At 43.9% G+C, this 23650-nt stretch overlaps 1 protein-coding gene across 4 annotated transcripts in view; it reads right to left on the bottom strand.

Moving 5' to 3' along the window:
* Positions 1 to 23650, bottom strand: part of ptpn18 (protein tyrosine phosphatase non-receptor type 18) — a 113082-nt gene that overhangs the window by 56985 nt on the left and 32447 nt on the right. For all 4 annotated transcript variants that reach the window (XM_060932400.1, XM_060932401.1, XM_060932402.1 and 1 more), the window contains 9 exons: positions 23306 to 23401; positions 21821 to 21859; positions 21596 to 21664; positions 21331 to 21393; positions 16992 to 17134; positions 16447 to 16513; positions 15628 to 15705; positions 9908 to 9997; positions 9075 to 9160 (listed from right to left, as the gene is read on the bottom strand). In XM_060932400.1, coding sequence (XP_060788383.1) covers positions 9075 to 9160; positions 9908 to 9997; positions 15628 to 15705; positions 16447 to 16513; positions 16992 to 17134; positions 21331 to 21393; positions 21596 to 21664; positions 21821 to 21859; positions 23306 to 23401 — 731 coding nt within the window. The remainder of the gene's footprint in view (positions 1 to 9074; positions 9161 to 9907; positions 9998 to 15627; positions 15706 to 16446; positions 16514 to 16991; positions 17135 to 21330; positions 21394 to 21595; positions 21665 to 21820; positions 21860 to 23305; positions 23402 to 23650) is intronic.

Raw genomic sequence — 23650 nt, 5'->3', positions numbered from 1 at the left:
AAGGGAAGTGGCAGAATCACTGCACCTGATGTCAATTAACCTGTGTTTGTGTGTCTTCCCCAGTGACCATGCCCGATAAAAGGAGAGAGAGAGAGAGAGCAGAGGAAGGGAGCTCTCTCCCCAACCAGATGACTTGTGTGCGTGTATATGCGTGTGTGGCCGGGAGAGTGTCTATTTGCGACTGAAAAGTGCAAATAAAGAGTTTTCTTTGGAACTCAGTTCTGGCCTGCCGTACTTCTGTGCTCCACGCACCCGCTATATTCTTACAGTTGTGTCATGTTAAAAAAAAAAAAAGAATCTGGTTAACTGGCAAATGGCTGAATGTTATATCCATGTTTCAGAGCAATATGCTGCCATCCAGACAAACTCTTTTTCAAGAAAGGCCTTCCTTCTTTCAGCAAGACAATGCCAAACCGCTTTCTGCACATATTAAAACTGCATGGCTCCGTAGTAAGAGAGTCCGGGTGCTAAACTGGCCTGCTTACAGTTCAGACCTGTCTCCCATTTAAAACGTTTGGTGCATTATGAAGCGCAAAATACGACAAAGTAGACCCTGAACTGTTGAGCAACTGAAACTGTATATCAGGGAAGAATCGGACAACATTTCTCTTTCAAAACTACAGCAACTGGTTTCCTCAAAACATTTACGGAGTGTTGTTAAAAGTAGAGGCGATGCAACACAGTGGTAAATGTGCCCCGTCCCAACTTTTTTGAAACGTGTTGCTGACATCAAATTCAAAATAAGCGTAGATTTTTCAATGAACAATACCATCTCAGTTTCAACATTTGATATGTTGTCTTTGTATTATTTTCAATGAAATATAGGGTTTCCATGATTTGCAAATCATCACATTGTGTTTTTATTTACAGTTTACACAGCGTCCCAACTTTTTTTGGAATTGGGTTGTGTAATACAACCAGAGAAGTAAATACAGAGAAATATGAGTAAAAGACACGAGTGAACATTGTATCTGGTAAGGTGGACATTTGTGGAATTGGAAAAGCTCGAATGCCAAATTAATAACAGATTACAGATAAATTATAATCTCAAACAATTTGGCTGGGGCATAATAAGAGGAAGTCTCAGAAAAATAGAAACCTTGGACAAAAGTCTTACATCAAGCAGTAGTTTATAAGAGATTCATGCAATGCTCGTGAAGGCTTAATTTAACTACTTTTCAAATGTGATGACTATCGCATTTTACTCTCACTTAAATCTAGATGTCTCAAACACCCAGTAAAGGCGCTTTTTTTTTTAACATCAAACCAGAAATTCCAGTAAGGAAGCTGCATGACCACTTCTGTGCTGAGTTTCCCCAAAAGCACTGCAGTACAAAGATCATCGTTAAATGGTAGAATGAGCAGCAAACTGAACGCTCTCTCTCCTAGTTCAGACGCTCTTGGGAAACCTACCACTGGTCTGTCAGAGCTCACTGGTTAAATCAGACCATGTCACGTGCGAGATAATGAAATGTTTGCTTCCCAGTTAAAATTTTTAGGTTTGCATAATGTTTTTTCTCGCGTCACTGTCAAGATCACCTAAACCAAGACCAAAGTGTATCGAGACCGAGACAAGACCAAGACTCTGAGGGGTTAAGATCAAGTCAAGACCAAGACAGGACGAGACTGAGTCAAGACCAGGACCAGACCAGCGGGTGTGAAGGGGGGTGGGGAGGGACGGTGTGTGTGACAGCAGTTAACAGGAAGAAAAATTTCAAATTAGCAAAGAGTCACGTTACTGGTTGCATCTGAAGCAGGAAATTTTACATCCAATCACAGTAACGATGTTAACAAATAAATCAGACAATGCACAGGCAATTTAGTAAAACTCCCACAGTTATGGTCTTGAAATAAAATCCAGAGTCCTCCATGTCTGAGACCGAGACAAGACAGAGTAAAAACGCGGCCAGGCACCAAAAAAGCAACAGGGAAAAGGATTGTGCAAGGGATTAGCATCAGGCTGCCAGGTTGCTTCGTTGTGTGTCTTGTCGATGTTGATTTTAAAAGTAACTAAGTAAATTACACAGGGAAACAAATACGCAAGTCTGAGTGAAAAATACTGTAGCGAGCGTGCAGCGTAGAAGAAGAGTCTGGAGACAGAAATCTTAGTTTCTCAGTCGTTAGCTTCTGCTACTTGCTTTCGATAGCATGGCCTTGACCGCTTTATTAGCATTCGCTAACACTACTGATGAACGATTCACAGGTAAGCTAGCGTTGGCCTTCAAGAAGGCTGAGGGCAATACATTTTTGTTCCCGCCCACTATAAATCAAAATCTGATTGGTTAATGGTTAATTCATCTGCCACTTCCTACATAAACATACACTGCCATGGCCTTCTGTCCCGCCAATGAAGTCCGAACCAATGAGTGAGCGGCTCGAAACTCTTCTCAGCCTAGACACCTCATCTCATTATCTCTAGCCGCTTTATCCTTCTACAGGGTCGCAGGCAAGCTGGAGCCTATCCCAGCTGACTACGGGCGAAAGGCGGGGTACACCCTGGACAAGTCGCCAGGTCATCACAGGGCTGACACATAGACACAGACAACCATTCACACTCACATTCACACCTACGGTCAATTTAGAGTCATCAGTTAACCTAACCTGCATGTCTTTGGACTGTGGGGGAAACCGGAGCACCCGGAGGAAACCCACGCGGACACGGGGAGAACATGCAAACTCCGCACAGAAAGGCCCTCGCCGGCCACAGGGCTCGAACCCCGGACCTTCTTGCTATGAGGCGACAGCGCTAACCACTACACCACCGTGCCGCCCCAGCCTAGACACAACAAACAAAAATAATCTCACTGGATAACTCCATTTTAATGTTTCCAGGACAGTAACCCTTTCATTTCTGAAGCAAATTTGACAGAAAATGAGGCCGAATTAGAATTAGAAGAGAATAATTATCACAAAATTATGAAAGAATGAAAGCAATTGAAGATAATATTTGAAATGCTGATATGTTTGGGCTTCTCTGAACACCTCGATAGCCCTGACGGTTCCCCTCTGCAAGAACTACAACACTAGTTTTAGCAGTTTTAGTTCTGGTCACTTCCAATTTGTCCTTTTCATTTTTTCCAAACTCTGAATGTTCCAACAGAACAAAGTAAACCATGTCAAACAGGAAACGTTTAACGAATTGCACAAACGTTCATTTCACAACGTTACATCCTCACCTTATTAGGACCTGTTGAATATTTTATTGGACGTCCTGATGATGTTCTCTCTTAGCTGCGATGTCTCATCACTAAATATTATTCTCAAGACTTTTATACGGTATTTTGCTCTCACTCTGATACTTGAATGCTCAGGAGGAACATTCTCGAACGACGAGGCGTTTTCCACGGCTGAAATGCTGACTGTTGGGTGTAAGAAACGAAAGCGGCAAAATCATCCGTTTTTATATTTGCCAAAAGCCTTTCATGAAATTGAAAGCAGGAACTGCATGTTCTCTTTCTTTGCAAACGCACTGCAGTTTTCTTTCAGCATATCAACTACTTTTTAAGCAAGATTTCTCTTCTGCTTGGTACTGTGCAAAAGTCTTGGCACCCCCTTTTCTTCCCCCTCCATACAAACTTTGTTATTGATTTTTATTTTATGACTTCTACATTATCGAGTCGGTACAAGAACATTTTAGACTTCCAAACATTCGGGGGGGTTCCAGCATAAAATGAAATGTTACAGAAAATAAACACTTGTATCTGAGCAGCGTATTGCATAAGAGAACACTTTTCAGATGAAAAAAGAAAACATAATGAAGACTACTGGGTTTTGGTGCAAAATTAAGAAGTAAATGTGACAGTCAAAAAGTGTCCAGAAGTACTCTGGCTGGTTCTGCAAGATGCTCAGTAAAACCTACTATTTTTGGTGTCTCCCATAACCTGGTACGGAAAGTATGAACTGGAACAGGACGGTACATATATGTTATTTACCAGCTGGGAGGTCCATATCGTGAAATACCGTGACCGAGGCCTTGAAAATACTGACCGAGGTCTCTGGGCCTCGGTCAGTATTTTCAAGGCCGAGGTCACGGTATTTCACAATACGGACCGACATTACGGACCGACATTAAGCTGGTAAATGATATCTCATCTCATCTCATCTCATTATCTGTAGCTGCTTTATCCTTCTACAGGGTCGCAGGCAAGCTGGAGCCTATCCCAGCTGACTACGGGCGAAAGGCGGGGTACACCCTGGACAAGTCGCCAGGTCATCACAGGGCTGACACATAGACACAGACAACCATTCACACTCACATTCACACCTACGCTCAATTTAGAGTCACCAGTTAACCTAACCTGCATGTCTTTGGACTGTGGGGGAAACCGGAGCACCCGGAGGAAACCCACGCGGACACGGGGAGAACATGCAAACTCCGCACAGAAAGGCCCTCGCCGACCCCAGGGCTCGAACCCAGGACCTTTTTGCTGTGAGGCGACAGCGCTAACCACTACACCACCGTGCCGCCCGGTAAATGATATATTAATTTTTTTCCTTTACCAAATTCAAACAGAAAATGAGAGCGCCTGAAAGGGAAACCATATTTAGAACAAACCTGCTACTCGGCTTTCTCCTGAAATGGTTTCTTTTATTTCGTCTTCATCGGGGGAGTAAAACTCGCTTTCGCTGTGAACACTGTTGTTATCGCTACCCATGCTGTAACATTAATGCTATTATACTGAGAAACGCGAAAATAAATGTTGACAAAAAATTGCTACTATGTTTGTTGTTGTTGTGAACGAGCGAGTCGACAAAGGTCCGTAACCGGGGTCCGGATCGTAGGATTCCGGACTGCTCGCCAGCCAATCAGAGCGCACAATTTGATGGAAACCGGACTGCGAAAAAAATAAATTACGTTAAATTACGTTACGTTTTCTAAATATTCAGAGGTTTCATACTTAACATCTTGTACTCACACTGTCATGCATTCTTTGATTATCCAGTATTATTATATCTCGTCACATTGTATTAACGTTATATTCACGATATTTTCAATCGAAATTGATCTAAAAGCCCGGAACTCCAATTACGGAATATACCTCGGCGTGACGTCACAAAGAAATCCCGTGTGGCGGAACAAGTGCCATCCCGTTGGGACGGGTTCTCACAGGATAGTTGTCTCCACTTTTAACTGCCATGATGGAGATGTTGATGTGTTAGGCCAAGTTTACATTAGACCGTATCAGCGGATCATCAGATTAATGTTTTTAAAACGATTAGTGTGCACACAGCAACACCAATACACGATTCGCGTGCACACAGCAACACCAATACACGGATACGCTCGGCTCCGCAGGCATCCTGCGCTCCAAATCACTCCGCCCTGAACAGCGAGTGCCCTCTGGAGGGTGCGCACTCCGGCCCTGCGCAGCTCACAGAGCGCGCGAGTGAAGCGCACAAGCCACGATTCGGGACTGAGCCGCTGTGTGTGTGATCCCAGTGCATATCACTTACCACTTGCAAGTGGAAGGATGGCAAGCCTAAAGACAATCATAACTACACAATGGGCAGTATTTGCATCAGTATTGGCAGTATTTTCATACTTTTATACTCTTTAATGAAAGGTGATACAAGGCGGAAGTCCGCGCCGTTTTTCAGCAGTCGCGTCACATGACCAACGCCAGCGAATCAGGAAGGTGGATGTCACAGTGACGTTGTCCAATGACGACGCCAGCTAGAGCTCAGCACAGCGTATCCGCGTATTCTCAATGTTTACACAGCACCGGACCAGACACGATCTAGATTGAATACGTGGACCCTGGCGGATTCCCGTTTCCCGGCGTTTCCAGGCGGTTTAATGTAAACGGACAGTGCATCCGCGAAGAAAACGAGACAGACACGGTCTAATGTAAACTTGGCCTTAGGCAGTGGAGGACGCAACTGTCTGAGGTTAACATGTTTAAGAAGTGTGGTTCAGTTTGCAACACCAGTGTCATCAATGTCACTAGTTTTGAAGTTTGTAGATGTTCAAGCCCAACTCGATACTAATTCCTGCGGGGTATTTGCCATAGCAAACTGTGTCAGTATTTTACATGGCATTGACCCGTGTACTGTCGAGTATGATGTTAGGGTCATGAGAGAGCACTTACATACTTGTATGCAAAACAAACTCTTTACCATGTTCCCACATAAAATTGTTGAGAAAACTGATAGCTATAGAACCATTCATGGAGAAAGGCTTTACTGTAGCTGTAAGTTACCAAAAGATTCATATTTGTATTTTATGTGCAATGAGTGTAAAATGTATGTCAGCCCTGTGATGACCTGGCGACTTGTCCAGGGTGTACCCCGCCTTTCGCCCGTAGTCAGCTGGGATAGGCTCCAGCTTGCCTGCGACCCTGTAGGACAGGATAAAGCGGCTAGAGATAATGAGATGAGATTAGACGTGACACCACATTAAAATACGTGACGTTACTGTTCCATCCCATTCTGTTCCGTACCAGGTTATGGGAGATGCGTTAGTTTTATTTTTAAAGCAAAGGGTCGTCTTACACCAAATATCGACGTTGTTTCATTTATTACGGCTTACCGCTTACAGGATTTTATTAATGCTGAAACATTTCATTTCATTATTTTTAAGCCGTTTTCGGTCGACAGCATTTCTTTCCATGTGCGTAAGACTTTTGCACAGCGCTGTATATTTAACCCCTTGGCTGCCACCCATAATTAACTGTAATGTGCCGGGCATATCGGAGAAAAATAGGTCAAAATTGGGATATTTTAATGATCTTTCTCTAGAAAAATCACAAAAAACAAACACTGTTGTAGAGTAAAAATAACTTTAGTAATCAAAAACATCTCATCAATGAGAACCTGTCCATAAACAGGAATTACTAGTACTTGAAAACACAATGTACACCAAGGGTCCATGTATTCCAAGTAACTGGGTACCATTTTTATGATGGTCTTTGGTATGACCTGACCGCGAATAGAACTCGTGATCTCCCGATCGAGAGGCGGACACGCTAACCACTAGGCCAACTCGCGGTAATGTGCCATGTAAGGTACATAAAAGGAGGTGTTCATCGCTACGTTCACACTGCAAGGCTTAATGCTCAATTCCAATTTTTTTGTGAAATCCGATTTTTTTGTGAGGTCGTTCACATTAACAAATATATGCGACTTGTATGTGATCCTCAGTATGAACGAAAAGCGACCTAAAAGTGTTCCGCATGCGCATTGCAGGATACGACGACGTCACACGCAGTGAGCATGGCCAGTGTTTACGGAAGTAAAACCGCCCGGTTGCGGTATGACCCATCCAATCTAGCTTGAATAGCTGCATCCCCCCAAATGGAAATCAGCTCCCTAACCTCTGCGTCCTTCCATTGAGAAGATTCAGAACCTTCACAGCCCGAAGCGTCCCTCGCATTGATGTCATGCGCAGGGGCGCAGATACGTTTTTTGAACTGGGGGGGGGACAAAAAACTGGGGGGGACAAAGCTGCCAGCAAACCAACCCCAACCCCGATATGCCTGTCAAACTTGTTGTGGGTTACCATAGCAACCAAGCTCGAGCTCGCAACCTGTGCAGTCTGCGCAGCTCAACCAACCGAATATCAGTCTTTGTTTTGTTTTATGCGAGTTGTTGCAACTATGTATACACTGCCGTGCACCTCAATAAACCGAATGGTAATTAGTCTTTTGATTTTTCCGTGAGGTTTGCCTTATGCAAAGTGGGGGGGACCGAACGAAGTGAATTTAAATCTGGGTGGGACGAATCCCACCCGTCCCACCCTCTATCTGCGCCCGTGATTATGCGCCATGTTGTTGTAACTTTTTTTGAGAGACCCGCCGCCTACTTCAGCGCAGAATAGTGACGTTTGTGGCTTGTTGATGACGTGTAAGTCGGATGAATGCGACCTGGCGGTTCAGACTGAAGTCGCATATGAAAAGAGCGGATAGGAATCGGAATTAGGACCACATATCCAAACGGCCTGGGTCGGATTTGAAAAAATCGGATCTGTGTCGTTCATATTGTCAATAAAAGATCGGATACAGGTCACATATGGGCGAAAAGATCGGATTTGAGTCACTTCAGCCTGCAGTGTGAATGTAGCCCATGATGAGCAGCGTACGCCATAATGCACAGCGGTAAAAGATTTCATGACATACAGTACATGACTCATCCCAGGGCCTTGAAGGGGTTAATGCAACTGATTATTCTGCAGTTTATTTTAGATCGTTTAAACGGCGCATAAACCACAGTGCTGCTGAATTCTCGATTCCGATTGGCCAGAAGTTGTCGACGAATGTTCTGTAACGGCAGGTTCTCAGAACAGTTCTGGCTTGAAGGTAACAGGGTTCTTATTGTTTCTATAGCAACAGCTCTTTCACAGTATAATTGTTGATATGGTGAAACGTTCTGTCAGGAGATGTTTATTAATGAGCAAAACAGCTTTCTGTCTTCTTCATGAATGAGTCAGGGGAGTTCCCTTTCCCAAAGAATTATATCTGTAACATACGATTATAATGTTCATTTTAAGATTCATCTGATTCGTGAATTTGAGCGCATTCTTGATGTAGATGCGTGGAGAATTTGTTACGACTACCACGAGCACTGGGACTTAAATATGTGCATCACATAACCAATTCTCTCTCTCTCTCTCACACACACACACACAGTTTCAAGTTTGTGCACCTGGTAATGACTGATGTTTTTTTTTTCTTCTTGATTAGAACAGGATGTGCAATAGTATTGGCACTACTGCACAGCCTTTTTGAAGTAATTATCATTACCAGACACAACAGTATGTAAATCTATGATCGTTTATCAGGCGTCGTATGGCGCTGAGCTGGTTGGAACATACAGTATTTAAAAGTTATTAGAAATATTAATATATTTAATCCTATCTAATTTCGATGAAATATCAGTGGAAGGCAGAAAAGTAGTTATTATAGTATTCATACTAGTGTGTAATTAATTCTTGCACATTTCATTTCATTCTTTCTGAACTGTTAATCGAGACAGATTTAATCAGTGGAAAATAAAATAAGTACACGATTTAAAAGAGCAGATAAGAATCCGTCAGATGTGAAAAAATCCAGCCATGGTGTGTGTGTAAGACCTATTACCTTGTATTCTTGTTTTCGCAGCCGATGGAGAATGACCTCAGCGCTGGCTTTGGGGGCAGCGCACTGGCGTACAGAGACTGTGAGGGCTGAATCGTCCAACAACAACAACAACATAAAAACCCAACAGAGAAAGAAACAGAGGATGAGGAAGGAGAAAAGCACTGTGTTGTGAACGCTGCTGTATGAGCGAAAGTGATCCGACGGGCTGGTGCTCAAATTTACATAGAGGAAGCACACTCTGTGAAGGTACTTCCTGCTGAAGTTCATTTATAAATGTTTGCAACAGAAAGCCTTGGAGGAAGTAAAGCGTGACTAAAATAGCATGAAAAAGGGCCCATGATTTCGGTTTTAGAGCCACACCACAGAAACCATGCACAGCTGAGCCATGGATAGCTTATTTATGACTGTGGGGTTTTTTTTTGTTTTTTTTAAATAACTATTATCTCCGAAATGATCTACATCCTGTTAAAAATAAAAAATTAAACAAACTCATAGTCATATCAACTTCCTTTAAGAGAGTCCTCAACTGTGTATGTTTAACGCTCGCATCGCACAGTTAAGTGTTTTCTCTGCTCAGGCTCTCCACATGCCATCTAGCGGCTGATGGTGGTAATTACAGCCACAATAACACTTTTCGCAACTAACCCAAATCCTGATTGATTGAAAACAAAGCCTAGCTATTCCATATTCCCTTTCTCATTTAGACATCTGTTATGTTACATGAGAAATCTGACTTGTGATCGCCCAGAGGAACACTTTTATTCGGAATATACAGTATGAGGCAATTAATGATCGATGAATGAGCAGGATGTGATTAGGAAATTGAAACGTACCAGGCTCTGATTTTGGTGATTCTGTGACGATTGCTGCAAGACCTTCTCGAACATCTGAGCCACAGTATGAAAGACAAACTCGTACTGTTCCTGGATGGACACAAAAACAAAACATCACCGTCTGACCTCAACGTTCTTTCGCTCAAGAGAAAGGAAAAGGAGAAAACTGGACAATTAAAAAAAAAAAAAAAACACACAAAAAAAACCCCACAGCTCTCTCCCTCTCATCCACATTCACTGGATGTGAGCAATCACGCACTCTGATTGGCTACTCTACTACTAGAATATCAGCTCATACTGTATACCGTGAGTAGAGAAAAACAAAATGGTGGAGCATGTTGCGGAACCAACTAAGGACGAAATAAGAACTACTCGAAAACAACCCCCCCCCCAAAAAAAGCAACAAAATATGGAATGAAAGTATTTGATGGTAAGAGCATATCTTTATTTATCTCATCTCATTATCTCTAGCCGCTTTATCCTGTTATACAGGGTCGCAGGCAAGCTGGAGCCTATCCCAGCTGACTACGGGCGAAAGGCGGGGTACACCCTGGACAAGTCGCCAGGTCATCACAGGGCTGACACATAGACACAGACAACCATTCACACTCACACTCACACCTACGGTCAATTTAGAGTCACCAGTTAACCTAACCTGCATGTCTTTGGACTGTGGCGGAAACCGGAGCACCCGGAGGAAACCCACGCGGACACGGGGAGAACATGCAAACTCCGCACAGAAAGGCCCTCGCCGGCCACGGGGCTCGAATCCGGACCTTCCTGCTGTGAGGCGACAGCGCTAACCACTACACCACCGTGCCGCCCACTTTCTTCATCTTTAAGCATTAAAATTTGTTTATTTTTTTTTAGACTGGTTCAAAAGCTCAAAGAAGTTTGAAAATTACAGAACTGAAATGTCCAAGGAAGAATTAAATAAATGTCTAAAGCTATTCCATACCTCGGCACAACAGCAAGACGGCGCTTTCTACAAAAAAACAAACACTCATGTCGATTCGTGCAGCCATCGATAGGTTTTTAAGAAGTCTGCCTGAGCGGAAATGATTTTGTCAGACGCTTTGTATAAAGTTTTTATTTATTGAATTTGCAAAATATAAAAATGCTCTGTTTCTCAAAATCCAGTGAATGTGGATAGAATAAGGTCAAGGTTCTTTACTGTCATTTGCATGTTTCATGTGTAAATGAAATTTGTGCCTCTGGGCCAGCAGTGTATATAAATAGAAGAATTAAAATGAAAAATAAATAGAAAAATAGTGCGACCATCATTAAAAAGTGTTCAGGTGAACAGGAAAAACTTCAATATGTACAAAAATGCAAAATGAGGGGAGTGGGGGGGGGCAGCATCAGAGCTTAGGCTTAGTGTTCATTAGTCTCACAGCTTCTGGGAAGAAGCTGCGCTGGAGCCTTGATGTTTTGGCCCTGATGCTGCAGAGTCTTTTTCCTGAGGAGAGGAGGCTGAATAGTCTGTGTGCTGGGTGGGTGGAGTCACCCATGATGCGGGCCGCTCTGCTCCTTCACCGGCTGTTGGAGATGTCTTCTATGGACGGCAGGCTGCAACGGGTGATCTTCTGTGCTGTGCGCACCACCCTCTGCAGAGCCTTCCTGTCCACAGCTGAGCAGTTTCCATACCAGGAGGTGATGGAGGAAGTCAGTGTGCTCTCCACCACACACCTGTAGAAGGCTCCCAGGACCGCAGGGCTCAGTCCGGCCTGCCTTAGCCTCCTTAAAAAGTAGAGGCGTTGGTGGGCCTTCTTGACCATGCTGGCTGTGTTCATGGTCCACTTCAAATCGCTAGAGATGTAGACCCCCAGGTACTTGATACTGTGGACCATCATCATCTGTCCCACCACCGCCGTGTCATCCGCGAACTTCACAATACGACTGCCCAGATGTTTAGCGGAGCAGTCATATGTGAGTAGAATGTAGATAAGGGTCTAAGGACGCAACCCTGGGGGGAGCTGGTGTTGAAGATGATGGTAGAAGAAGAGACGCCATGCATCCTCACTGTCTGTGGCCTGTGTGTCAGTAAATCCAGTACCCAGTTGCAGAGGGATGGTGGTAATCCAAGCGGCAGCAGTTTGTTGACTAAAGTCTGTGGGTCGATCATGTTGAACGCCGAGCTAAAGTCCAGAAAAAGCAGCCTCATGTAGGTGTCTCTGCTCTCCAGGTGGGTGAGCGCAGAGTGGACAATGGATGAGATGCCGTCCTCTACAGACCTGTTCCTCCTGTATGTGTACTAGTCTGAGTCCACATTTATGTCCACCTTCTCCTTAATGTGGTCCATGACCAGGCATTCGAAGCATTTCATGACTATCGGGGTGAGAGCCACCGGTCGATAGTCGTTCATGCTCCTCACTGCTGCACACTTGGGCACTGGAATGATGGAAGATGTCTTCAGACACACTGGCACCACAGCCTGAGAGAGGGAGGTGTTAAAGATGTCTGTCCACACCTCACTGAGCTCATGTGCGCAGGCCTTCAGGACCCTCCCCGAGATGTTGTCTGGTCCTGCTGCCTTGCGGGGGTTGACGCGCTGCAGAGTCCTCCTCATGTCGTCTGCTGACACGCTGAACGATGGTAGCTCACCCTCTGGGATAGTGAGCCTGGTGCGGGTGGGTTCAAAACAGGCATAGAAGGCGTTGAGGGCGTCTGGCAGGAATGGGTCCCGAGGACACTCGGCGTTCTTCCTGTTGTAGCCTGTGATTACCTTTATGCCCTGCCACAGGCTCCGAGGGTCGTTGGATGCAAAGTGGCCCTGGATTTTGTCAGCATGTGCTCTTTTTGCCCGTGTCACACCCGCTTGGACATCCCTCCTCGCCACTCTCAGTGCCAGTGCATCTCCAGATCTGAAAGCTGTGTCATGTGCTCTCAGGAGACGCTGAACCTCACCATTCATCCACGGCTTCTGGTTGGGACGTATGGTGATGTTCTTGGTGGTGGTGACATCACTGATGCATTTCTGGATGAAGCCGGAGACGGCCGAGGTGTACTCCTCCAGATCTACACCTTCACCGGTGGTAGCAGCTTCCCTGAAGACCCGCCAGTCTGTCCGCTCAAAGCAGTCCTGCAGTGCAGGGACTGCTGTGCTGGGCCACACAGTGATGGTCTTCCGTGTTGGCCGGTTGTTTTTCAGCACAGTTTGATGGACAGGGACCAGCAGGACGGAGATGTGATCAGAGAAGCCCCGGTGGGGCCGTGGCACCGCAGCATACGCACCCCACTTGCTGGTGTAGACCTGGTCCAGAGTATTGCCTCCCCTGGTTGCAATGCCTATGTTCTTGTAAAACCAGGGCAGGCAGTCCGTCAGATGGGCGTGATTAAAGTCCCCAGCAATCACAAAAAATGCCTCTGGGTGTTGATCCTGCAGCTTGCTGACGTGCGCGTGCAGCTCCGTCAGTGCTGTGCCAGCGTGTGCACTCAGAGGAAAGTAAACAATCACCAGCAGCACTATCGTAAACTCCCGAGGCAGGTAATGCGGGCGGGACATGACCTCCACAGATTCAGAGCAATGCTGGCTTACCAGGATGCAGTTTGTTCACCAGTTCTTGCTGATATAAGCACAGACTCCTCCACCATGGCTTTTCACTGACAGCTGATCGTGGTCGGCGCGGAAGAAAAGTAGTCCGTCCAGGTGGTACACGGAGTCCGGCATGTTGTCATTCAGCCAGGTCTCGGTGAGCAGGAAAGCACAGCAATTCCTCATCTCCTTGTGGAAGTTCAGTCAGCCTAAACAGGTCGATCTTGTTGTCCAGAGAGCGGACGTTAGACAGGAACAGAGTTGGAAGAGTGGGTCTGTTGTTAGCCCTTAGCCTAGCTAGCAGGCCGGCTCTCTTCCCCCACTTCTGCCTCTGGGCGCACCGTTGTCTCCTTGTGCGCTGCTGCTTTGTTTTCCTTCGTCCACTCTCCTTTAGCAGCCCAAAACGTCCTAACACTGCCTTGACGTCTGGTTTCAGTCCCACATTCAGGTTCCCCAGAGTAAATAGGTCCTGTGCGCTGTATTTCAGCCTCAGTTTGTTGCACAAGTTAATAGGAAAGATAGGAAGGGGTCGTATGCTAACCGGGAGCCGAGAAGCCGCTGCACCACTGCGCGCCGCCATCATAAAACAGTTATTCCACTCAATCTCGTCGTACATGGGTTATAGCCATCAGCTCATGTTCGATTCGATTTCGTGGAATAATTGTTAAATATATATACACACAGGGTGCGATTTGTCAGAAAACCAGAAGGGGGGGATGTTTTTTTTTTTTAATCATGAAACGTCACAAAATTAAGGTAACAATAGGCTAACAGCTCAATAACATCCGATATCATCAAATGAATAACACTAAATGAAAACGAACACTAAACCAGAGATAGTAAATTCATCTTCCTATCTCTCTGACTAAATACACGAACACTAACACAACAAAGTTCGCATTGCTTGTCGCGTTGCTGTGATGTTTCTCTCCCTCCGGATTAAATGGACAGTGACTCGATAATCACTAAAAGAATACTAAATGAACAGTTTGCTCTGATGGCGCAGTTCACATTGTGCGCAGCTTTCCGATTTAAACTGTTTTTTTTCTCATCCTTATACTTCCTGTTTCATGGACTGTAACGGATTTGCTTATTTAGTAATTTTAATACAGAATTTACTTTGAAATTATAATCAGACACTCCAACGCCCCCCCTAAAAAAAAATAAATAAATAAAAATTAAAAATCGGCCGTGAAAAAGGCGGCATCCGCCAAAAGGCGCGCTGTTTGCATCCCTGCAGATACATTGATACATAATAAAAATATCTTTGCGTTCTATGAGAACGCAAAGATATTGTTATCTACAATGCATCTATTTGCTGGGGACGTTCGTGAACATCAAAGCTGCCACTTCGGGTCATTTTGAAAGTGAGTGCAATGTAGACCATAGAAAACTGTGTCACAACATGCCTGTCATGTCAACTTTTTTTTGGGTTTGTTTGTTTTATTGACGGGGTTGTCCCAGAGGATTTTTTTTCAGCAGAGATAAAAACCAGAGGGGGGGATGATCCCCCCCATCCCCCCCGGCAAATCGCACCCAGTATACACACACACACATGGGCCACTTTATTAGGAACATGTTCTTGATTCTAAGACGCCTGTTCATGGCTGGCAGGAGTGGAACCCAATGTGTTCTTCTGCTGTTGCATGCTGAGATGCTTTTCTGCTCACCACGGTTGTAAAGAGTTGCTATGAGTTACTATATCCTTCCTGGCAGCTCGAACCAATCTGTCCATTTTCCTCTGACCTCTCTTATCAACAAGGAAGGCATTTGTTTTCACCCACAGAACTGTCGCTCGTTCACTCAGTGTTTTTGTTTTTCACACCATTCTGACTGTTGTGTGTGAAAACCACAGGAGATCAGCAGTTTCTGCAATACTCAAACCAGTCCATCCGGCTCAAACCAACACCCATGCAACAGTGAAAGAAAGTCACACTTTGAGATCACAATTTTTTCCGTTCTGATGTTTGAACATTTTGAATATTAACTGAAGCTCTTGATTTGTATCGGCGTGATTTGATGCATTGTGCTGCTGTCAAGGGATCGGCTGATTAGAGGACTGCATCAAACAGCAGGTGGATGCGTGTTCCTAATAAAGTGGCGAGAGAGAGAGAGAGAGAGAGAGAGAGTGTGTGTGTGTGTATTTATTACATGACCCTGGTACTGAATTCCTCGTGTGTTATACCTTAGTCTGGACAGCCGATGGTCTTTGTCTTCTGAGCTCAAAAACGATATCCATAATGCTGAAATCTTCTCCGATTTTCTACGAGAGAACCATGCGAGCGAGTATAAATGCAACACATTCCTGAAACGATCTACTGAATCACAAGAAACATCTCTACAGCACCTTATATGGTTTATAAAGGACGCTTACAATTAGGGAGGCATCAATACCATACAGCAGTATGACTGATACTGAGTAACCGATTTAGTATTCGTCAATTAGGAATCTGATTGAACATATTAATTTCACTCTGTCCATGTTTCCCAGGTTTATATCGAGTAAATATAGCGCCATAGTGTCAAGGAGATAAAAATGATATCGGTAGGCAGATCAGATGGCCGTGCTGTGAAAATTCTGCATGCAGACGCTCATCAAAGTTTCCAAATCTGTCACTGCTTAACTCTTGAATATTTTCTATCGTGAATACGATCATTAAAAAGCTTTTTAAGGAGGTCGATCAAATGGTGCGGTCGGAGTGTTGGACTCGACTCGAAATTTTTTTGAATGACTCGGACTTGAACACTGTGGACTCGAGACTGGACTCAGACTCGAGGTTTAGTGACTCGACTGCAACACTGAGGAGGTTAGGTGGTCTGCGATTTTTTTTTTTTTATGGATAAAGTGGTCCTTGGTCTGAAAAGTTTGAAAAACCACTGGTGTATACCGATATTGATGCATCCCTGCTTCTTATGATCCACTGTATATGAATGATGACTATACCTTGAAGAAATAAAAGCAAATGCTCACACATACTGCTAACATGAGGTTAAAATTTCATACCTTTTTGTGCAGCAGGTCATTAACAATATCAATGGCACAAATCACTCCAGTTCTTCCACAGCCAGCGCTGGGAAAAAAAAAGAAAAGGCAATCAAGACCAATCACTCAACGCAATCAAGCCTATTTCTGTCTCCGCTTCGCCTCTGGAGGTCACCAAAGCGCTAAGGTTCATATTGTCAGACAAAACCTTTTTCATACATTACAGCAAGGGGCTAATGAGTGAATTTGTGCAGAAGCCTGCAAGTTAATTGGCTGCTACTGTGCTACATCAGGTGCTGAATATTTAACATATCGCACTTCATTCAAATGTTGGGATTAAAATGCATGGAGCCTGGGAGGTCCAGGCCGGAGTGGAGCAGAGCCTCGCGCTCTGATGAATTTTCATGGGCAGATGGGTCATTTGTCAGAGCAGTGAAGAACAGGCGAGGATGGAGCGTGTGGGTGAGAAAGCAGTTGATGAAGCAGCTGATTCGTGTGTGTGTGTGTGTGTGTGTGTGTGTGTGTGTGTGTGTGTGTGTGACAAAAAGACAGACACAGAAACAGACCTGCAGTGGATAAGCAGAGGTCCCGGATGAGAACCCTGTCTGACGTGAACCGATTCCATCATTCCCAAAATGCCGTCCGCTACATCTGGAATTCCATGATCCGGCCAGGCTGTGTACTGGAAATGGGACACGGTGCGAGTTTCCTGCACGTAGAAATGGATCATGAATACAATACAAATCGCGTCTTGTATCCAGCACTAGATCTGAGGAGAGGATGTGTAGAAGTGCTGTTATTTATTTTAACCTCCTAGGGCTTAGCGGTCACATGCGTGGACAGCACTTTTTAGAAATTCGGAACAAGAATCCACATATGTGGACATACTTTTTCTCTAAAAGTACATCTTATCAAAAGATGATGCTTAGTTTTTATTCTAATCAGGTTCTAATAAGCCCAAATAGCAAAGAGAAATAAAAAATGCATGCAAAAAAACCTTAGGAGGTTAATTATGAATGAAAAATTTCTTGCTTTCTGCTTCTGTCCTGCACTCGAAATATTTACACTTCCCAAAAAACTCTTCCTTCAGTGGATAATCTCACCGGGATACTGGAGATTTGTGTCTGCTATATGATTAAAGACTCATTCCAGGACTCTTATTTACACTCTGAACATATCACACTTTATATATCACTGTTTGTCTTTACTTTGAATATTCTTCACTTGAGTTGAACCTTTCCATTTTTTCCCCATTAGTATGCCATCATCATAGTCTCAACTCACTGAGATTTTCTAGAAGAATCTCAAGATCGTGGACAATTGATTATTAAAGCCGATCACTTTCACTGGGTTATCAGTACACATTATCTGTGGGTTTTATCTAAAGAGGGCTGTTGAGACATAACTGAGGAAGCCGCTACCCGCAGGAATCTACACGAGTAAAACGAGGCAACCTCACGGATGTGAACTGCACGTCATTTCACTAACCTGAAAAAGCCAGGTCAGTCTGAATCCTGATTGTTATTCCTGATTATTTTCCCTGAGCATGAGGGACAGCACGATACCAGTTTTCAAAACCTGTCTGATATCAACAGTCATTCAATATTGTCTTCTTAAAAAAAAAAGAGCTTTATTATTATTATTATTATTATTATTAGGGCGGCACGGTGATGTAGTGGTTAGCGCTGTCGCCTCACAGCAAGAAGGTCCTGGGTTCGAGCCCCGTGGCCGGCGAGGGCCTTTCTGTGCGGAGTTTGCATGTTCTCCCCGTGTCCGCGTGGGTTTCCTCCGGGTGCTCCGGTTTCCCCCACAGTCCAAAGACATGCAGGTTAGGTTAACTGGTGACTCTAAATTGACCGTAGGTGTGAATGTGAGTGTGAATGGTTGTCTGTGTCTATGTGTCAGCCCTGTGATGACCTGGCGACTTGTCCAGGGTGTACCCCGCCTTTCGCCCGTAGTCAGCTGGGATAGGCTCCAGCTTGCCTGCGACCCTGTAGAACAGGATAAAGCGGCTTGAGATGAGATTATTATTATTATGTTTGTTTACTGGAGCACTTCACAGTTAAAGGTCTTCCAGATTTTTCAAGTGCAGGTCATAAAAAGAATTTCCCCGACACCTTTATTTTTGTTTAGTGGATTGAAAGCTACTGAATTTAAATCACAGACTTCCAATTGTATTAGTTTTTTTTTTTTAAATAGAACAATTAATGAATTTAGAGCCATTTAGTGGCCCTAAATTCTCCGCTATTTTTTCCTGCTTCACCATGACCCAATTCAAGATACTACATCATGCGTCACATGGTGGTCTTTCCCCGTTCGTGCAAGGCATTGTGGGATACAAATTTAAAACAGGAGAGAAAAATGGAGGACGTGAGTGTGCGAATGAAACGTGAAAGACCGACTACAGTAACGGAAAGAAAGCGAGAAGAAAAGACGCCATGTTATATACGAAGGAAAGGAAACACAGGACCAAACTAATAAATAAATATCGGCGGTCAGCGAGCACCTCGGTGTGATCAGCTGTTCATTTAGCGACAGAATGATGGAACGGTCAGTGCACGCTCAAAGGTAAACCTGCACACACACACACACTTCCTCAGTCTGTTTGACTGCACGAAGTACGCGATTTCATGCACATTATTTGCTCAGGAATCCCCTCAAATTAAATAACTTCCCAGCCACAGAACAGAACGGGCTGATATTTTTGTGAGATATTACAGAAATAAACATATATCACAATGACCAAATTTCAGAGAGAACTAAATTTCACCGATTTTATGAACTCGAAAGGCCGTCTAGCTTTAAACTCTTTCATGCAAAATCACTTAATACATAATAATGTTTCAAAAAAATCCTAACAAAAGAAAAAAAATCAAGTCTTTTTATACAGTATGCAAACATTTCCACTTCCAAAAATGCATTTGTTTTCCGTATCCAATTCCAATCTTTGTTACAGGATGTCTGATCCACTGATGCGTACTGTGCATCAGATCAGTGCCATCTTTAATTAACATGCCTGTTGGATTTATGTTGCTAATCTAGTCTAATCTAACACAATCTAAACTAATCAAATTGAATCTAGTCTAATCTAACAATTTCAACTAATTTAACTGAACCTAGTCCGATCAGTTTAATTTAGTTTCATCTAAAATAATCTACACTAATCTAAATCGATAAACAGAGACAGATAAACAAACATGCAGACAGAGAGACAGACAGTCAGACACACAGATAGATGGACAGACAGAAACAGGCAGTCAGACAGAGAGACACAGAGTCAGATACAGACAGAGAGACTGACAGGAAGAGACAGACAGATGCATGGACTGACAAACTAAACTAATCTATTGCCGCTTTTCCACTACCAACGCGGCTGAGTAGGGCTGAGCCGTGCCGTGCTGAGTTGGGCTGAGCCGTGCCGAGTGGGGCTGTTGGAGTTGCGTTTCGACTACAACCGCGCTGAACCGTGCTGGCTAGAAGTGGGTGGACACATTGGGTGGAGTTAGCAAAAGTGGGTGGACGTCACGTGATGTTGTTAGGCGGCGCAAACAGTGACATAAGTGACCTTTTAAGCGGTAGTCTCACGACCCGGATAGTAAACAATAAACATGGAGTCGTTAGTGTTGCTGGTCTTGGTGCTGTGGCTTGTTGTCACCGACAACGCCAACAGATACTGGCAAGAGCGTATAGATGAGGCGAGGCGCATAAGGCTTCAGAAATTCTCGTAATTCGTAATTCTTCTTCTTCCGGGTTTACGGTGTTTACAGATCCCAGCGTGCTCGCGGGGTGTGTGGGGGCATGTGAGGACACTCCTCCTCACCAATCAGTGCACAGGGGAGTGTCTCCTCACGCCCCTAGCCCCACTCGGCTCGGTTTGGCTCGCTTCAGCCCCACTCCAAAACCGTGCGAGTTTTGGGTGCTAAGCAGGGCTGAAGCGAGCTGAGTCGTGCTGCTCTGAGGTAGTCGAAACGCGAGCCGTGTCGGGCTGAAGTGAGCTGAAGTGAGCTGAAAAAGGGTAGTGGAAAAGGGCCATAATTTAATCTGGGCTCATAATAATAATAATTTCTTTAACGCCTTTCATGAGCCGAAGGTTCGAAAGAGAAACGCTCATGGAAAAGATAAGTCTTCAATTGAGATGTGGAAGTAGAGAAAGAAAGAACAGCAGTCAGTCATGGAGAGTAGACTCGACACTAGTCTTATTTAGTTTAATCAAATATATTCGACACTAATCTAATCTAAATTACTCTAAACTGCTCTAATCTAATCTAATCAAATCAAATCAAATCTAATCCGCACTAATAAATTCTAATCGAATCCATGATCCTGTGGCTGTGCTGAATTAATATATTAACACATATTTAACATTTACATTTAAAAATGTTATATTTTTTTTTTCTTAAAGAAACATAAAACCAGCGCAAATTCAAATCTCGATATTGATGATATACTTGGCCATGCTGTCTGGTGGGGAGGGATGGGATAATCCCTCTCCCATCATTCACAGCGACACTAGCCAATCATGGGCGAGCCAGTCTGTCAGCTTGGGTATGTGGAAGAGGGTCGAAAGCGCTTTTCTCCGAGTGGGTTCCATTGCCCTGTGATGCAGCAGACTGAAATGATACGCTTGGCTGGCTTTACATGTCCGAGAGGAATTGTGTATTCCTCTTTGGTAGATGGTGTATGATGGGTGAGAGTTGGATGGTGAGTGGGAATCGGCAGGTGACCAAATTGGAGAGAAAATGGGGGAAAATCTGGCAAAAAAAACCCTGAAGCACAAAGCCATTTTGCTTCCTCTTTTTAATTTTCTAATTTCTCTGTTATTGCTTCAGGAAGGTAATTCCCTTTCACACAGAATTCGCTGTCACTGTATTTCCACACACACACGGATCCGTATGGTACACTTACGTCACAGTGTTTCACAGCCAGTGTTCGCACGATGACTTCCTCGTTTGTCGGTGACTCTTGAACCTAACAGAACAAACAACAGGCAGAGGAAATTCAACCTGAGCACTTCCTCTGAGGCAGCGTTCACTCGGCTGTGGGTCAATGAAGGACTTTTCACTTTCTTCCTTTGTAACAAAGCAAAGAACAAACTTGACCTCACACTTTTTGCACAATACCCAGTAACGGATGCACTGGTGATAATGATTTAGTAGTACAAGGTGCTTACAGTTGAGACAGTGAAGGGACCGAATGTGGACACATCGTTGAGAGGAGACCAGTAGACCTCACATTTTTTCTGTACAGAGAAAAGCAGTGTGAAAAGGAATGGCACATCTTTAAACGAGTCCTGTAACGATCACCACAGTACAGATGCAGTCGAATATTCCTTTAAGTTAAAGCAGTCGTTATGTTGGCCACAAGACAAAAGCAGAGTGAGACAGAAGAGCGTTACCTTCCCCAGCTCGATCTCCTTACACGCCATGATGATCACCTGCAGCACAGACACAACACGCATCATCACACAAACATTCAGACTCTCATACACAAGAGTGTCAGAGTGTAACAGCACTGTTTCTACAAACACAGACACAAAGAGACAGACAGACAGAGACGCACAGACTGGCAGTCAGATAGACAGACACAGACAGCCAGAGAGACAGACAGACAGACAGGTAGTCAGAAACACAAATAAATAGATGGACTGACATAAATAGATATAAACAGACACTTATGGCGCATACAGACAGATTCAGATACAAACTGATATAAACAGAGAGCAACAGACAGACAGACAGACCAACACAATGATAGTAAACCGACAGACAGATTGAAAGATGGATAAACAGACACAGTCAGATAGACAAAAAAACAGAAGTGTAGACAGACAGATACAGACAGAGAGACAGACAGGTAGTCAGAAACCTAAATAAATAGATGGACTGACATAGATAAACAGACAGACACTTAGTTATGGTAGAGAGACAGACAGACAGACAGACAGACAGACAGACAGACAGACAGGTAGTCAGAAACAAATAAATAGATGGACCGACAAAAATAGACAGACAGACAGACAGGCACTTATGGTAGACAGAAAGACATACCCAGACAGATAGACAGACAGACAGACAGAGAGGTAGTCAGAAACCTAACTAAATAGATGGACTGACATAGATAAACAGACAGACACTTACTTACAGTAGACAGAAAGACATACACAGACAGACAGACAGACAGACAGACAGACAGACAGATAGATTTAAGGCACATAGATAGACTGACAGGAAGACAGCCAGCCACAGACAGAAACATAGACACAAACAGATACAGACAAATAGACAGACAAACAGACAGACAAACAGACAGACAGATTCAGACACACAAACTGATATAAACAGAGAGCAACAGACAGACAGACACTTACGGTAGACAGAAAGACATACACAAACAGACAGACAAACAGCCACAGACAGAAACATAGATACAGACAAATAGACAGACAGCCACAGACAGATTCAGATACAGACACACAAACATATAAACAAAGAGCAACAGGTAAGCAGACACACAGACAGACAGACAGAAAGACAGACACGATGATAGTAAACAGATAGACAGACTGAAAGATGGTTAAACAAACACAATCAGATAGACAGAAAACAGAAGGGTAGACAGACAGATACGGACAGACAGACAGAGTCAGATACAGACACATAAACTGGTATAAAACAGAGAGCTACAGGTAGGACAGACAAAAAAACAGAAGGGTAGACAGACAAATAGAGACAGACAGATAGACAGGTAGTCAGAAACAAATAAAAAATGGACTGACGTAAATAGACAGACAGACAGACAGACAGACAGACAGACAGACAGATAGATAGATAGATAGATAGATAGATAGATAGATAGATAGATCTACTTTACACTCATTCACCTTGATGTCATATTGCCAAATCATGCGCCAGAAATCCACTACTGTGTTACTCAGAGGGCCCTGGGTGGCGATGTACGTCCTGCTCCCTGTCCCCCCCTAGTGGACAAACATGATCCTGTTACCAAAATAAACTACAGAAATGTAATTCAAACTAGAGCTAAAATAGATTTCTTCTTGTGTCTTCATGTCATACTATGACTACTACTAATAATAATAATAATAATAATGCAGAGAATATGTGCTGTGATCTTGTACTGGTTTGCTTTATGAAGATGTCTAATTACAGTGTTAATGTGTATGAAGTGTTAAAATCTCGATCTGCTCTCATCTCCAGTGGCGTGTCAG

This window comes from Neoarius graeffei, chromosome 10, assembly GCF_027579695.1.
Source record: "Neoarius graeffei isolate fNeoGra1 chromosome 10, fNeoGra1.pri, whole genome shotgun sequence".
Classification (NCBI taxonomy): domain Eukaryota; kingdom Metazoa; phylum Chordata; class Actinopteri; order Siluriformes; family Ariidae; genus Neoarius; species Neoarius graeffei.
Note: the sequence above shows the minus strand (reverse complement) of the source record. Positions and strands in the feature narration are given on the sequence as shown.